Here is a 17909-nt window from a genome sequence, read left to right on the forward strand (position 1 = left end):
AAAAAAAAGCCGATGAGAGGCTGACCTCAACGGCTGCCCCTGCAGGAAGTGCGGCTCTCCTGCGAGGTCGAACCACCCGTCTCCTACGGTGGACATGGTACACCTTCTCTGCCGGCACCCAGGACCGAGGTTTGTCATCTGGGGGAATGGTCAGTCCATATTCCCACCCTGTAGAAACCAAATACTTCTCATATTTAATATTTGAACAGGTGAATTTTACAAAAAAAAAAATAATATTAATCGTAATAAATCACATGACTTCATTAATTAACTCACGATTAAGACTTTTCAAGTAAGGGGCGATCAATTGTGCATTTAAAAAAAAAAGAAAAGAAAAGTGGTGTTAAATGATCTTTAACTCAAAATTAACACATCAGCAATCATTGTGTGATGAATACTATTTACATTGGTCATGTTATTCGCTTAAAAAAATAAATAAATAAAAAAAGATTGATCTGACCTTGATCATCCACCGCTCTGTTGTCATCAACTGTCCACTCGTCTTCCCAGGCCCAACCGGGAGGACATTCAAACTCTCCTGGATTTCGGCTTTTCTCTCCATTCTGCGCCACACGACATATTTTGTTCACTGAAATATGAACAAAAAACAGCTTCCCGGGATACCGTATTTGCATGCGTGTGCTCTTACCACGTCGGTGAAGGGCTCGGAGGCTGCTTTCCACTCTCCACCAGGGAAGCGGGTCTCATTTTGGAAAACCTCATCCATGAATTCGGTGTGTCCTGCGTCTGCCTCTGTTAAGAGACTACAACACAATAAGGCAAATTAGGTACATGGATATAGTATTATAAGGACAGGAGAGGAAAAATTAACCCAAAAAAACGCCTCGACATTTAATTGCTCTACACAGCACAGTGAAGATGTAGTCACATGTTAAGATGGAGGCACAGGGATCAAGCAACCCTTTCACCTCCCTGGCAAGCCACGATATTTTCTCAATAAATCCTTGTCTGTGGCACGAGAGGAATGTAAATACAAGCGGCTGACTCATTTCCTCTGCAGAGCATCATAAATAACCATCCTGAAAGCGTTCATAATAAGCAATGAAAGTTTTCATGGAGGACAAATTCTTATTGGCAGAGTGGTCTTGTAGTTGCACTCACGCTTTCTCCGGGTCAATAAACCAGTCCGACTCCCACTCCCATCCTCGGGGGGGCATGAAGTACTCCTTTTTCAGCTTGAGGTTGCCGGTTACGTCGGAGAATTTATGGCGCCCCACCAGCCCTGTGGTTCCCCACTTTCCAAACATACTGGCTTGGTTCTCATACTGCAAAACCAGAGACACAACGCCAAGATTTGCTACAGGGTTCGTAATAAAAACAAATTCCGAGTGAACAACGTCCTCGCCGCCTCCTGCAATTTCTGCGCCAAGTTTGTGCCTGGCTTTGACATTTATTTGAATTGACCTACCAGCTCTGCAAACACACTGAAAGTTCCCTCGGAGAAGGAGTTGAACTTCTTCTCATGAGCGGACAAACCCAGCCACATGTTGACTCGGATCTGAACGGGCACCTTCAAGCCTCTGTTCTTGTCCATGGGGTACTGAGAGGAACATGGCAGCCCGGCTTAGACTTGGATGGCCCAGATTCTCATCAGAGTGTCATCCGTACCTTTAAAAAGATGGTGTGGGTTTTCCCACAGTGTTGTCCACAGGCCTGTTCACAGTATGTGGAGTAGAGGATTCGGTGAGCTGGTATGCGGCTGTAGGCCACCCTCCTCTCGCCGCGGAGCATCCAGATGATCACGTCGGGCATGCTGTTCTGGGGCTGAAGATACAAGTTACAATAATAATTAATTGGGGGTGTCAAAATGTGTGTGTTCATTTAAAAGTAAATTTTTAACGTGGGGTTAATGACTGCCCCTTACTTGGAAAAACTGTACTGGTGGGAATTCCAGTCGCAACGCAGCAGACACGTCCACGTCAAAATTTAGCAGTGATACATTTAATAATAATGCATGTTTGTTTTTTAAAATGTGCAGAATTTCACAAGGTACTTCATGTTAAAGATTAGATAGCTCTTCATATGAAAAGAAAAAAAATGCACTGAGCTGTCACTATCTTAAACGCAATTATGCCATCTAGTGGCAGAAAAAATGACCAGCACAAACCTATATCACACTCGTTTACAGTACAGTAAATCTTTAATTTAACTCAATTTTATTAATTATGAAATTACTGTTTCAATGACTAAACGATGCAGCCATATTTCTAGTAAACATTTTTCCACTTTTATGTTAAGAATATGAAAACTTATTATTGTACATTTAGAAGAGATAAAATTTGCAATTAATCAACTATTGAATCGCCTGACACCTCTTTATTAAAAATTGAAAAAAACAAAAAAAATGACTTAAGTTAAAATGAATAACTGCATAATACATTTGAACATGCAATTTACATTTTTTTTTTTTTTTTTTTTTTGTGCTTTTACCTCTTCCGCAAGCATCTCAAGTTTCTCCGCCCACGACTCGATGTCGGCGAGAGTGTCGGGGATGTCTTGGGCCTCCTCTCTCATGCGTCGGGCTGCCTGGTTGATGCTCTTCAAGCCGCTGTCTCGCAGCTTCTTGAGTTGAATGTCCAGGGATGTCAGGTTGGAGCGGCCCTCCAGCTCCGGTGTTGGGAAACTAGAGGAGGAAGTCAGTCAATCTAATATGGTCCAGGAAAAAGTCGTATGATTTCGATCCTTCACTTACTTTTCTAGATCTTCAATCAGCTGACTCAGCAACTTCACCCACACGCCAGATAGCTGGTTGTCAGATGCTTTAGCTGAGATCGCCGTTCTAAAGGCCTCCAGGTTAGATTGCTAGAGCAATAAAATCATTGGTGAGCTTTCGGCAAAAAAACAAAACAAGGAAAAAAAAAACAAACATTATTTTCTTTGAGAATAAAACAGAGCCTTACCAAGTGGCGATAGATGTAAAGGATGATATTGACCGTGTCCATCCGGAGGCTGATGTCCTCCCAGAATGAGGTGACTACGACTACTGGCTTGGTGCCCGCCCATGGCAGGTAATAGTAGTGGTTACCTTGGAAACAGGACATGATATTATTATTTAAAAAAATCACTGTCTTTAGATCAGTAGTAATCCAAATTGTGGCTCACTCACCATCAAACACGGCGCAACTATATTGAGTGGTGGAGGCCAGCGGTTTGCAGGTGGTGTCCAGTTTGTTGCCATAGTTACCGATGCTGACCTCAAACTGAATTGGCTCGCCTGGTTCCTGTATCATGGAGGCGCTGTGGAAGACCGCACAGAGACAGTACTTGCGTCTCCGCTGGTATTTCTGATGTAAAAAGAGGAAAAAACATCAAAAAGAAGTTACGAGACTTTTTTTGGGGGATTTGAAATGGATTGGAATGCCTTCTTCTTTTTTATATCTTTTGGTAATCAAGACTTAGTGTTACCTGTACCACCAAGATGTCATCACTGGGGATGCTGTCAATTGCTTTGTCAACTTTGCCCTCTAACTTAGTGGACATTTCAACCAGGACCCTGCCCCTGTAGGCCACGCCTTCACCCTGTTAAAAAAAAAAAAAAAAAATCAGACAACTACTACTAGAACTGGCATGACTATTATTATTTCCTGTCAACTGTTTCATGCTCTCCATCTACAAGTCAAATCGAATATCAATATTCATCCGCTCATAGCAGCTTGCCAAATAATTTGCCTGCGAGCACCAAACAGCGTTTTCAAGTGCACCAAAATGGTTTGTCACCATTACCTTCCCCAAGTTCAGATCTTCGTATGGATCTGGCAGTCCAGTGAACTCTCTGGGGCTGCCATAGAGGTTGATGTAGCAGGGACCAAAAGCTGGCAGGAAACCAACCTCCGACTCGCCCGTTGCGGCTTCATGTAGATACAGACACAAATTAGGTTTGGATTTGACTATGCAGAATAGAAAGCTTGAGCTTGTTAGTATGCAGTGAAAAGCTTGTTAGCAAGCGGCTCTTGATCGGGAAGTGGTTGGAGGACAAGACTGCACATTGATTATGAGACAAAAAAATCATTCGGAGGTGAAACAACATCTGAATTACAGAGAACCCAAATTCCTTGCAAGGGACATGTTGAAGATATAGGTGAACTTATAAAAAAAACTTTTTATTTATTTATTTATTAAGAAGTGCTTAACTACAGAGGCGTACTGCATTCACTTGAAGAAAAAAAAATAATAATTCTAACTAATTTTTGTGGGGGAGCTTTGGTATTTTTTCCCATTTTTCTGAATATTTTTTTTCTGTCAAACATATTAACGTATACTTAACTGAGCCATATGAGTGATATACAGTAATCAAAGGGTACGTTGGAGGTATGTGGGAAAATATTCGCCATTAGTGAGTCTGCAACAAGTCACTTGTAGTACTGAGCTTAAAAAAATACTCCTAAAAAAATAGAGTACCAGCTTCTGTTTTTTTTTTACCTTTTAATTTTTTTTTAATCATTTTTTTTCTGACTTGACTTTGACTAATTAAAAAAAAATAAATAAATAAAAAATAAAAAAAAGTCCCACCCCCACACCCCCCGTCTTTCGTGTTTTTGTTAATAGGAAAAAAAAAATACAGTAAAACAGAAAACAAAATTCTGAAAAACAGAAAATTTAACAAAAAAAAAAACAAAATTACACAAAAAAAGCTCCCCCCCTCAAATAAAATTAGGAAAACTGGAGGGGGGTTTTTCCCACCAAGTGGATGCAATACACTTCTATACTTAACCTTAAAATATATTAAAACAACTTAAATTAAAAACAATGTAAATGGATTTGAAAAAATGCAAAGCTATCTATATGTGTAAAAATGGCTGCTATAATGCAAATGTCCACACTATAATGAATACCAAAAACAATGTGATATAGCGGGTGGTTAGTAGATGAACTGCGATGTAGCTGGGGAAGGCAGCACTGAGCGGTTTATAGCTTGCACAATATTATTAATGCACACATGCAACACAGCAAAGGAGAGCACAGGTGAACCTTCAAATGTCGACAATTCCGCATTTCCTGCATGTTCCTCTAATTCCAGGAAAAAAAAAAAAAAAGAGAAATTAAAAGGAACCATTTAGAAGTCATTAAAAAAAATGTTTAAAGCTTTGCTTTTCCTTTACAGGAAAACCATGAACACCATAAAACATGTAAAATAAATCATTACGCATACCTTCTATTTCGCCCCCAGAGGAGGCTATTTTGGCCAGGTTGAGGTATGTGGTGCCAACAGCATCATTCCCAGTCACGCGATCCCTGCAGTCACACATAACTCACATTCATTAACACACAGCTCAGCGCACGCATTCATGGGGCAAGATAAACTCAAGGATAACGTGCAAATCCCACAATGCATTCCCATGCTGTGCTTTTTAAAATCATCATTTGGTGGATTTGCCATCACTAGCCACAACAGCAAACACGTTTGTCACACAGCTGTTGAACGTGACCTCCAAAAAGTCCGTTTAACCGAAAACAGTCAAATGAGTCAAAGTTTTTTCCCTCTTGCACCCATTTCCCTTGCGTCTTCCTGGACCTGCCTTATCAGTCATATTGTTCGCTCAGGAGTACGTGGTGATGAAAATGAGCCGGAAGACTCTGCCAACAGGATTACAGAGTTTGTTATTGTGAGGGAAGGGAGGGGCCAGTAAAGTCTGACTCACGGGCCACATAATTCTCAGACGGCTGGTGATGGAGCACAGTTGAGTGAAGCTGACCACAACGCAGAAATAGAGCGTGCTGAAAATTCCCAGTGCCAAGTAGCAGCATGCTAGTTCATTTGTGACTTACCAATCAAAGACTGTCAGTTTAACACGCTCACACATGGAGGGGAACTACAAGAGAAGAGAGAAGACCTCAAACATTCTTTCATCATGATGTACTTTGGTGTCAGATAACACAATCTAAGATTTACAATATTAACTCATTAGCTCCCAAAAACGTATAAATATGTCATATTTTAAATGTTTGGAGTTTTGGAGTGTCCCAAAGACGTATTTATACGTTTTTTTGTTTTGCCAGAGCATAGAGAAGGCTTTGATGCAGTCTCTCTACTGCAGAAAATGGTTGAGTGGCAGCAGAGTATAAGAGATCAACCAGGCCATGTTAAAACAAGCTGATTTCCCCACAGTTCTAAGCAGAATTGTGAAAAACGACGAAACTTAGCTATGTTCTATTGCTGCACAGCAGAAACAGATCGGAATATACTTTTTTTTTTTTTCCTGATAAAAGAAGAGACTCTAATCTCTCTTTTGGTATGTTCCATATTTTTATAGCAATAGAACACAATATTTCGCAAGCCTTGAAAAATCAGTCAAAATCCAGGAAAACACTTAAGTAAAAATGGTTGGGAGTGAATGAGTTAATCACCTTGACTTGAAGATTTAAAACTTGGTTCCACTCCGGGTTTGCGTTCTTCTCTATGATCTGAGTACATAGCTGCAAGGACAAGACGAGGCATAAGTATCCTCTCACAGTAGACGGCGTGTAAATGAGATGAACGACTACGAACCTTTTTGCCAGCAAAACGAGCCTCGATGAAAGGATCCACCAGGTTCTTCTTATTTTCATTTCCCCCAAAAACGTGCTTCAGTGACTGGATGAAGGCATCATCCACTAAAAATTAAAAATCCATCTTTTAAGGCCCTTCATCTCTTGGCTTCAATCAAAATGCTAAATCTCACTTTGGGGTATGTCTTCCGCCCTAAACACCTTCAGCGACAACGTGGCCCAACGTAGCGTGACACCAGCTGGGAGCAGCAGGTTGCTTTCGATATCATCTTGATCGTCATTCGATTCCCTCTTCTCGGACTGTGTGAGCGGAAAGGGGCAACACGTTTATCGACACGACGAGGAGAGAAGAAGATAAAATCAAAGTTAAACGTTCTTACCGGCTGCTCGTCTCCGATCCCGACCACGAAAAGACTGACTTTCAGGTATCCTTTTGCGCAAGAGCTGGAGTCATCCGGATCGTTCAGGAGCAGCCATTTCCTCATGATGCAGTGGCCTGCAGTGGAAGTGACTCTATACTGCAGCATTGACAAATGCGGTTTGCCAAAATCTTACCTGATTCATCGTACACGTAGCCGACATCCAGCTGTGTGAGAAGACAAAAAAAAAAAAAAAAAAAGATGAACCAGATTAGTAAATTTGACTCTAAACTGAGCCTATTTGATCCCACTCTAAATGGAGTAAAATTTACACTTAGAAGAGATTTATTTATTTTTTGTCTAGCATATAAGAAAAAACCCTATTAACGACTTTTTTTTTTTTTTTTTTTTACAAGGAGAAATTTTGACAAAATTTTAATAGTTTATTAAAAAAAAAAACATTGAAAAGTTACATGTGAATTGAGGAACGAACTCACGACCTTCAGCTTTGGTGATTGCCACTCTACCACCTGAGCTATGCCACTCCTACTGTTTGCTTACATCCAAGGAGACCAAAATTATTATTTTTGATCTCTCAGAGTTAAGAAGATTCCAGATGACATGAGTGTTATATACTAATACCTGAAGTTGTGGATTTGTTCCTCAACCCTTTAGTGACTTTTTTTTTTTTTAGCACACTCTCTTCTAATCTCAGAGCGTAAATTTTACTCAATTTAGAGTGGGACCAAATCGACTCTGTTTAGAGTAAAATTTACTCTACAGAATTTACTGTGACTAAACACACATTCCAAACAATTTGAACGTGCATGGCCAAATACGACATATAAATTCAAAATGGCACCTTAAATTCTCCCATGAGACTGTCGGCCCTCAAAGAGTAGGAATTGTAAACCTGCAGGAAGCACAAAAAAATGGAAACTCATTAAAAAACAAAAACAAAAACAAAAAAGTGGAAAAAAAAAACAAAAAAAACTCACCTTCCACCAAAATAAGCAGTGACACTCATTTCGGTCCACTTACCCGAAAACTGATGTTCTGTTCAAACAGGTCTGATGGAAGCATGTGGACATTATAGAAAAACATCTGTTCAAAAGCAAAATATGTTAAATATTTTGAAAGCTATCCACGTGCAAAAAAACAACAAAAAAACAGAAAATTTGGAGTACCTCGTCAAAGAAGGGGTTGTTTCCCCGCTTAATTCTCGTCCTGTGGGTCTGTCCGCACACCTGGACCTTGACCACCGGCTTGATGTTGTTGCCTGGCAACTGACGGGCTTCGATAATACGGATGCGGATCTGACAGACAGACAACATGGGAACGTGTGAGAGGGCTAACATCCAAGGAGGAAGTGTGAAGCTGCCCAAATGTATCCCAACCTTTATTTAGCCAAAGCACATATTTTACACTGGAAACATTTCATAACAAAAATGTCACAAAATGTCTTTATTGCGTAAAATGCTCAAATCAGTCAATTCACATTTCCACTTACCTGGAAGTCCTGAGGTTTGTTGACCAGCCGGTGTCGATTCTGCGACCTCGCGATGCGCCTGCGGAGGCTAGCGGACTTCCCGCGAGAGGAGGGGCGGGTCGCAGGACCACTCGGGGCCCCGTCAGGCTCCGTCTCGTCACCTTGCTCTCCACCGCCTGAATGGGGTGACGTGAACGTTACGTGTATCTGGGTGGTGTCATGATATCAAGTCTTGGTAGTTCAACTTACCAGAATCCACAGTGGAGTCGCCATCTTGAGATTCATCTGCGTTTTGGTTCGCATTGGGCGGAGGATCGTAGCCAATGACGAGGTTCATGGTCGCCTGCAAGGAAACGATCGGGTTCTCAATTTTCTATCCATGTTATCTTAGTAATCGCAAAATGTACTTACACCAATATTGTGGCCGTTCTCATCATGCAAATGCACATTTTTCGACGGTAGAGATCTGATTTGACCAGAAGCAAGTTCTCTCAAAGGAATTCTTGTTGACCCGATGAATCTGCCAGAAAAAAACATCACACTAATGAACAGAAACGTATCTTGAGTTCCCCGCGTCAATTCACCTCCGGCTGGCTGCCAATGAGGCTCGTCGCCAACATATTAGTCATAAATTTATGAGCCCCGCACTCACAAAAGTGCTGTAAAGACGTCATTCACAAAAAAAGGGTCACAATTAAGGTCACCACCCAGAGCTAACAAGACCCGCCTGCTGAGGCAAACAAATGCAGTCTGGGAGCAAGCCCGTCACAAAGCAGCAAGTAAACAACATTTAATTGACAATTCCAACATGATCCCCAAGCAGCCTTCAACACTAGTTGAACAAGTATGAGCAACTTGACTTGGTAGAATTTTGATATATAAAAGGCACCTCAAGGACAAATTGATATACATTTTTCAATTTGGAATTTGCTTGAGGGAATGGGAATTGAATAACAAGCAATAATTGTGTCTGGCCAATCAGCGCACATTCAACTGCAAAATGAGGAGTTATGATGATTGATTGATCATCCTGTGTTGCCAATGACAACACAGTTTGTATCCAACATCTTACTTATGCAAAAGAAGGAAAAGCAGGATTTTGATATTCAGTATGTGTTTTTGATATTTCAGCCAATGCTAGATGTGTCACATAATACAAATATACCAAAATAGTGATAAAGAAAGCTTGTCGACAGCTGTGCACATTCACACTGTGGCCAAACAAAAACAGCTGGACAAGAATTTTTTTTAAAGGGAGGATAGTGTGCTGTAGTCTCGGCAGGACGTCGTGTCCTTCATCAAGAGGGACGTTGATTTGTGTCAGTGACTCTACAGGCCTGGTATGTTTGCATCAACCGACCATTTTGTACACACAAAAAAACAAAAACAAAAACATCTACTTTGTCCTTGAAAATTCATCTTCTTCCTCTGTTGCTTTCAGACTAAAACGGATTACATCACAAAGTAGGACTGTTTAGTTAATAGCCGATAAGTAATGACACTAGTCTGACGATCTTCAGTATAAGGTTGAACTATCGCTAAATTGTTTTCTGAGAAAAGCCATACACTCAAATGTTACTGACCACACTTCACTTATTGAGCTGAATTTGGTTTAGAGTACAAACTAACATAAAGAGCAAAGAAAACAAGGGTTGTATTCCAAAACGTTTGGCACAGGGTGGAAGCAGGCTGTTTGTGGGTACATTTTTAGTCTTTTCTGACTTGCGTCAAATTTCTGATGTTTTAAGCAATTTTATGGACATGTGGTCATTTTTCTGCCTCTCTCCATTTTTGGACATTTTAAAGCTATTGACATTTTTTTCCTGCCTTTCTTGCTATCAATTGTCTGACATTTTTTTGGCATTTGTTTTGGACATTTTATAGTAATTTGGGGGATTTCTTCTTTTGTATTTAGACATTTTATTTATTTTTACCTTTAAAACATTTTCTTTCTTGCCTTTTCTTAAATCAATTTTCTGACTTTTTTTTTTTAATTTTGTGAACATTTTATGGCAATTTTCTGAATTTCTTTTGTTTTTGAACATTATCTTTTCTGCCTTTTTAAAAAAAATATTTTTCCAATTCTAAATTTTTATGGAAATTTTCTGCTTTTTGTTTTTGGAGATTTTATGGTTACTAATTGAACTTTTTATTCTCTGCCATTTTGGCAATTTCATGGCCGTTTTATGGAAATTTTCTACTTTTCCTCTTTCTTTTTTGGACATTTTGTCACGATTTGGACATTTTAGGTAATTAAAAAAAATAAATCATCGACCTTTCATCTCTGACAAATTAAAAATTTTGATTCTGCCATTTTTGGCATATTTAATTATTCACTTTTTAAAATCTAAATCAATTTATTTAAAGAATATTTTATATACATATGTAAAAAAAAAATAAAAAAAAATGTAAAAAATAATAATTCATACTATTTTATTTTGTTTTTTTAAGATATCCACAGGAGAGGAACGAAAGAGTCACAGGTGGCTCCGGAGCCGCAGGTTGCAGACCGGTGTGGTCGGGTCATCACTGAAGGAATCTGCTAATCATATGATGTGATCACGACAGTGCTGCTTCTAATTTGGAAAATCTAATCAGTCCAGAGGGCAACCGTTGGCGTGGCCCCTCCCCTTTTACATTGCCATGACAATGGAGATTGAGGACAAAAACAGAATCTGGAAAACTACTCAATGGGGAGGGGGGGGGGGAAGCCCTGTGCTATGACTGCATACATCTTTAGGGAATGTGTCAGACAAGCCAAGTGGAAAACTTTGCTCAACGTGGACTCATACGCCAGAGAGTTGGAAAAGCTCCTCCCCTCAGTTAGGACTGTCACATAGAAGGGGGAACTTGGACATGCACAAGAGAAAAAAAACAAAACAAAAAAAACAAAATCTGTTCATAAGCTCAAAAGTTGCACAGCAATAATTAGTGCCAGAGGAAACATTCTTTGTGGCTAGTCTGAATTCGTCCCATATGTGATTCTGCATTTAGAATCATGAGCTGCTTTGGTGCAAATACTTCTCGCAGAACGTTAGACATGAACGTGCTCATGTCATATTGTCAAGACATGATTGAACTAGAATCCTGGAGAGAATTTCTCCCCATCCTCGCTGGCGGAGAGCACAAACAGCAATTCATCCGTCCATTGTTGCCCAATCACGATCAGTCGTCCCACACGGCTCGGCAAGTCTCGGCATGGCAAGAGGGGTGTGAGGGGGCAGAAGCAGCCAGCAAACTGTTTTTTGCTATTATCACAGAAGCCACATAAGTTCTAGAAAATCTATTTTGTCAATTGCCCAACTTTATAGACTCCCCCCCCCCCCCCCCCTCCAATTCTGTCATCACGACGACCCTCCCTTTACAGAAAGCCAAAAGCCAAAAACTGGGAGCTAAATCACCGGGGTGGGGGTGTACGCCACTTACTTATCCTTCCCAAAGGTCTCGGAGTCTTTCACAATCACATCAACATGGGAGTTGGGTTCGAGCGCCGCTCCGTTCAGGTTAAACTCAAGCACCTGTGAGGTCAAATGAAGCAAGTATCAAACGTTGATGTAACAAGATTATTATATTTTTTTGTAAATATGGGGGCTAAAATAATCATTGGATGTAAAAATGCTGACAATCTGATGGGTTCAAGAAAAAGTCTCATTGGTAATCGTTTAAGTTACATTGGCAGATTTGACTGACATGGCAACAGATACTGGCTGAGATCTGATTGGACAAAAAAAAAAAAAAAAAATCCAATATATTCCAGACACAAATATTTACCTCATTCCATACCGGATTCACCTCACTGTCAACTACATTTGTTTTTTTCTTTTCATCTGAAAATAAAACAAAAAAAACATTTGTTTACGATCACAAGTCATGCCAGCAACATTAAAAATTAGCAGTAGTCTCTTCACAAATGTTCTTTCTGGCCATTTTTACGGATGCAACAATGGAGCTGCAGTTGTTGCCTTATAAGGGGAAGCAAAAAAAGAAGAGGAAGAGAAGCAGCCACACCTGCAGGGTATAGGTGACTGCTGAGCTGCACACATTTGTAGTGATTGAAGCCATTTTGCCCCTGGTCACCATTTAGCTGTGACCCAACTTGAAAACCATTTAGAACTCGTCTCATTCCAACATTTTTTTTTTTTTTCCTGACTTACATCCAACTGGGAATGTTTGAACACGTAGGGACAATTTGCTGGAATTTGTCCTTAGATAACGTTTGTTATTTTTATAAACTTGTTAAATTGAATTGAAGCACAGGATTAAAAACAGAAAAGAAAAAAGACCCTTACCTCTAAACACCACTGTCGTGATTGGATCAGGACTTCCAACCTTCTTTTTTGGCAGACCTGTAGCTGATTCTACCAAAATCCGTAACATGATGATCCAGTTTTCAAAAAAATAGGAAAAAAGAAAGCAAACGTTAGTTATTGAGTGAAATGGTCAATCCCTTGAGAAATAAGCAACCCTGGCATCTTCACGGAAGCGTCCGGGACGCAGACAAAAGTTTATTTCCAAGTGTAGAGTTGGGAAGTGGAAAAGAGGGCGGGCCACGGCTGTGTAATTATACTTGAGTGGGGACAGATCGTGGGCAGCTGCTGCCATTCTGCGAGACGTTGACACAAAACTGAATTTAAAACGGGAAATAGCTAACCGGGGAAGATTTAAATCAACCATTGATTTTGTGAAGGTGACTTTGTACGCCACTAAACAAAAATTGACTGCAAACCTTCACTTTACCCCCCCCCCAGGTTCGGCAAATATATTATACTTTGTCTCCATCTAGTGGCCGTATGTATTTATGATGTCTACCCGGCTGTGAGTACCAGGAGTCGCGATGTTTTTGTGTATGGTTAAAAAAATATATATTTGTACAAAATGTGGCGTTAAAAAACAATAATAATGAGATAAATAAGTATACTACCTTCCATTGTCGTCTGGCGTCTACGTTACATTCCTAGGAGGCAAATTAGATACACCTGCTTCGAGCTACCTACCTGGTCACGTGACTGCTCTCGTGCCTATTTACGTTTGCAAGGCTCTTGAGTAAATAATAATAATAATAATTTTATCATTATTATTATTCTAAAAATGTGTGTGGGTTTTAGTTGTTGTTAAAAATCATTTTAAAAAATAAAATAAAATACGGCATCATTTGTCCACCACCAAACATTTTATTTTATGTTTCCATTGGCACAGGTTGTTTGTGAGAAGTATACATGATGCCACTCATTTTTTCACATCCTGGATTAGAGACCACAATGCTCGGACATGTGACTTATGGTTAGTATTGCTCATCTCCTGGACAACAGGTCCGCCCACACGCAGCTGCTGATTCTGAAGATCCGATTTTACATTTGTTTTCTTCCTCATCATCATCATCAACTCCTACCACTTGAAGATCATTGTGTATCATGTTCATGTTAGACGTCAAGTTGAGGGTGTGTTGCTTTATTTCTCCACTCGGGGGCGCCAGATCCACAGTTTGAATTTTATGACAGTCACTTTTTTTCTTTTTTCTTTTTTTTTTTTTAGCTGTTTGTGGAGGGCTGTTTACTTAACTCTTGTCTCCCACCATGCATTCAAATTGCTGAGTGGATTAAAGCGCAATTTAAGTTGAGTAATTTCAAAAGTATTTATCACAACATGCAATTAAAATGAAAGAAAGCTGCTATTTATGTTGCTGACACATGTAATTTGATAAACAAACAAATCAAACACTTTCTTTCAAAATGTCACCATAAATCCTCCAATTTTCCCAACCCCAGCAGGAGAATCTGGATGGCATCCTCATTTCGAGCCCACATAAATAACAGCACCCGCTCCACTTACTTCCATTTACCAAACATTAATCACTTCCACCCATCCCAAACCTCCCACGCTGCCGGCCTGTAGCCTCGTCACCTCCCATCTCGACTGCTGCGTTTCTCTTCCGTCTGGTCTACCCCATCAGTCACTCCACAAATTACAGCTTCTCCCGAACCCTTCCGCCCGTATTATCACCGGAACCCCCCTCCCGTCCACCACATCACTCCAGTCGCATCCAATTTCAAATACTCATCCTGACTTTTAAGGCCATCCATAACATCGATACTGGTTATCATTTTTTTCCATGTCTGTCATTACTGTAATGACGAGGGTCATATAAGGGTTATGCTTGGGGGGGGGGGTATACTGTTATGTCTGGGGTCACGCCAGGGTTAAGTTTGAGTTCATGACCTGCTAAGTTTGGGTTCATGACCGTGAGGTCAAGTGACTGTTTTGAACTGATTTAACCATCATCTGGTTTCAACTGGAAAGGCGCTATGTGATGTTATGTGATGTCAGGACCTGTGTGATGTCAGTCTTTTATCCTTTACTTAGTGACAACCAATCAGATCGATTCACTGTCTGTAGTAGCATTCTGAGAAGTGTTTGGGTTTGCCGGATTACTGCTTTCTGTCCATCTGTGCAACTCTCTGTTTCTCGTCTAGTCAAGTTTGTTCTACGCCTCTCGATGTGGATAAATAGTTAAAATCTTATTTGGGTCTGCGTTTTGGGATCCAACCCTCCAGCTCATGACATTCTTAAATGTACTTTTTATCCAATCTGGAGGCTCAAGCAGCATAATTTGGATAAAATAAAAGTCTACACACCCCCATAGAGGTGACCTATAACCCTTTGTGAGAGGGGAAGTAAAAACTAGATACTGTAATTGAACGTGGAATTCTTGGAAATCAGACTGCGGTCAGAAGGGCCTTTGTCAAAGCGCTCTGCCGCACCAGGTGATCCTGACCTCATTTTGCGGGTCATCTCTTCTAAATCAATTCACAAACGCTCAAAACGGAGGCAATGTTCTCACCGCACTATTACGTAACTTCTTGATTTTATTATCAAACACTATTTCTAATGTCGTAGCTAAATGAGGACACCAAAGTAATTAAAAAAAACGTGTAAACCTAAGAATTAAAGACCGCTCAAACATTAAAAACACAGCTTTGGTGTCAAAGGTATAATTGCGAGTACTGTTGGATTCTGCAAGGAAACAAAATGGAGCCGCTGGGTCTCATTTCTGTTGTTGTTGTTGTTGCCAAACTCGAACAGGCTGCACGGTTTTATCCTAAAATGATCCCATATTTTATGTATAAAACCTCTTACATACAGAATGTTGGAACTATTCAGGGAGCCAAAACAAAAGCAACAATGCCCCACTTGCAGCTGTGGGTGACACGAGGTTGCGACCCAAAAGTCAGACTGTGGATTTGATTCATGACCACATGATACCAACACATATTTCAAAAGTTCTTCTCCCCATGTCTGCATTTGTTGTGTATTCTGTCAACAAACTGAAGGCTGTACATATACATTTCGTACATTTCTCTCGGAGTTCATGTCTGGAGTAGTTTCCTCGAGGAGTTCCACTCCCACGTCTTCTGTACACATTGAATCCAATGATGTATGAGCCAGCATAAACACACACAGGCTGGACAGTCTGGCTGTGCAGATGTGCAGATTTTATCACCTCGCGCGCTTGTGTTACACCTTCCCGTCTCCAACTATGAAGAATAATTCTTCTATGGTTAGATACCTTCCTCAAAGTTGACAGTATTTATTTATTTTTAATTCAGAAACCTGCTTTTCATTATCATCCTATTTCGGACATTTTAAGGAGGCATTTTAATGGCTGGGAAAGCTGCAGACTGAGGGAGAGCTTTTAAAGGTGATTTCAGAGGATGATAAAAATACATTTACTGCGCACACTTTGGTGAGATGGAGGAAGTTTGTGCTGAATCACATCTGCTGCAGTATTTCACTGGCATCTACAATGCTGAGCTTTCCAAGAGTACATTTGAAAAAGATGACCAGAGGTTTTCACGGCATCAGTGAATTTGAGTGGAGGGAGAGGAAAAAAAACCCCCAGCACTGCCACAATTCAACAAGAACTGATGAATGAATTAAAGTTTTTGGCCAATGCATGTACGATATAGGCATTCTATTTTGTATTTTAAGCCAGGTGGTCTCAAAATTTTTGGGTACAGGCAGCCCTGAAAGGGGAGAATTATTTTCCAATGTTACATAACTAAATGAACTCGCCATTAAAAGTTGGCCATTTTTGAGGAAAAAAATAAATAAATCAATGTTATGAGAATAGTGCCCTGCGATTGGTTGGCAACCAGTCCAGGGTGTCCCCCGCCTACTGCCCAGAGCTGAGATAGGCGCCAGCAGCCCCCGCGACCCTTGTGAGGAATAAGCGGTCAAGAAAATGGATGGATGGGTTATGAGAATAAAGTCATATCTTTTAAGAAAAGTCATTATTTATACCTGAGCAAAGCCATATTTTGAACAGATCAACAGTCATAATCTTAGAGAATAAAGTTGTTCAAGATAAAGTCATAATATGAGATTAAAGTAAGAGGGGCTTTTAAAAAAGTTAAAAGGTCATATTTAAAAAAAAAAATCATTAAAATATAGAGTTTTCCAAAACCAAACAACAGGACAGTCTTCTAAAAAAAAAACAAAAAAAAAACAAGTATTTACTTTTGAAAAAAATTGAACTTTATTGATTTATTAATGCACCTTTTGTAATACGTAAAATAATACTAATAATAATAATAATAATAATAATAATATACATACATCTCACTTGATGGCTAATTTGCCTTTATTTTAGTTCAAGCTAATACCAAAACATTTTTATGTATGCAATGGAGTAGGATATTGATAGATAAATAAAAAATAAAAAATAAATAAATAAATAAATAAATAAATAAATAAATAAATAAATAAATAAATACATAAATAAATAAGAAACAAAATTTTGAGGTGAAAAAAAACAAACAAACAAACTCTACCTCATGTCACAGAATCCCAGCAGTGTCCACAAATCCGACATCCAGACCATGGGCCGCTGCAGGTCCCTGGGGGTCGTTGCCATGGCGAACCCACGATGGAGAGGTCATTATCTGGAGGATGGCGCGCCGTCGGCTGCATCATCTGCAGACTAACACAAGTAAATTGATGTTTGAGATGGGGACTCAAGCTATACAGTTCTTCTGACTTGAAGTTTGTGCAGCAGCTAATAGATAGCATGCCAAAAAGCGGTGCAGTGTTGACAACAGAAAATGTAAACTTGGTGTAGCCGGGCCTTTAAGATGGACTTTGAAAGCAGCAGTGACACTTAGCCTGAACTGAATCGGTATCATTCCACTAAACCACAGTTATGTCCCTTTCCAGAACTGTGTTTAGCGGTGTAGGCTTGATGAGCTGCGACCGCTTGCTTCCGCGTACGTGCGCAAGGCAAGTGGAGTAAATTTTTATTCCTTGGCGTTTAGTTCAATGTAAATTTTGTGGTCCTCTGGGTTTTTTTCTTTTTTTTTTCTTTTTTTTTTTTATTATTTAATTTGGTTTAAAATTATTTTAATTTATTTATTTTTGTTGCTTATTGTATTTTTATATCTTATTTAGTTTTTTATTTTATAGTTGGTCTTACTAGATTTTATGTGTATGATAGTGTGCGGATTTTAACTCATTCCAACCCAAAAACGCGTAAATACGTTTTTGGGAGTGAAGGACAAAGT

At 39.7% G+C, this 17909-nt stretch overlaps 1 protein-coding gene across 4 annotated transcripts in view; it reads right to left on the reverse strand.

Annotated features, from left to right (window-relative positions):
• The window catches only part of LOC144005557 (myoferlin-like), a 23626-nt gene extending 10232 nt beyond the window's left edge, over positions 1–13394 (reverse strand). For 2 of the 4 annotated variants that reach the window (XM_077503828.1, XM_077503825.1), the window contains exons 1-29: positions 12645–12884; positions 12127–12182; positions 11782–11873; positions 8767–8875; positions 8605–8698; positions 8377–8531; positions 8054–8182; positions 7908–7970; positions 7729–7779; positions 7063–7093; positions 6888–7003; positions 6681–6807; positions 6509–6612; positions 6367–6435; positions 5788–5831; positions 5171–5253; positions 4990–5028; positions 3745–3869; positions 3427–3540; positions 3128–3305; positions 2922–3046; positions 2714–2823; positions 2452–2644; positions 1630–1785; positions 1430–1561; positions 1123–1286; positions 650–764; positions 461–563; positions 26–168 (exon numbers count right to left, since the gene is read on the reverse strand). In XM_077503828.1, coding sequence (XP_077359954.1) covers positions 26–168; positions 461–563; positions 650–764; positions 1123–1286; positions 1430–1561; positions 1630–1785; positions 2452–2644; positions 2714–2823; positions 2922–3046; positions 3128–3305; positions 3427–3540; positions 3745–3869; positions 4990–5028; positions 5171–5253; positions 5788–5831; positions 6367–6435; positions 6509–6612; positions 6681–6807; positions 6888–7003; positions 7063–7093; positions 7729–7779; positions 7908–7970; positions 8054–8182; positions 8377–8531; positions 8605–8698; positions 8767–8875; positions 11782–11873; positions 12127–12182; positions 12645–12732 — 3108 coding nt within the window. In that variant the 5' untranslated portion in view covers positions 12733–12884. Of the gene's footprint in view, positions 1–25; positions 169–460; positions 564–649; positions 765–1122; positions 1287–1429; positions 1562–1629; positions 1786–2451; positions 2645–2713; positions 2824–2921; positions 3047–3127; positions 3306–3426; positions 3541–3744; positions 3870–4989; positions 5029–5170; positions 5254–5787; positions 5832–6366; positions 6436–6508; positions 6613–6680; positions 6808–6887; positions 7004–7062; positions 7094–7728; positions 7780–7907; positions 7971–8053; positions 8183–8376; positions 8532–8604; positions 8699–8766; positions 8876–11781; positions 11874–12126; positions 12183–12644; positions 12885–13276 lie in introns of those variants that run through there. The other 2 variants (XM_077503826.1, XM_077503827.1) reach the window with 2 other exon arrangements.
• Between the last annotated feature and the right edge of the window lie 4515 nt (positions 13395–17909).

The sequence above is a fragment of the Festucalex cinctus genome, chromosome 17, assembly GCF_051991245.1.
Source record: "Festucalex cinctus isolate MCC-2025b chromosome 17, RoL_Fcin_1.0, whole genome shotgun sequence".
NCBI lineage: Eukaryota > Metazoa > Chordata > Actinopteri > Syngnathiformes > Syngnathidae > Festucalex > Festucalex cinctus.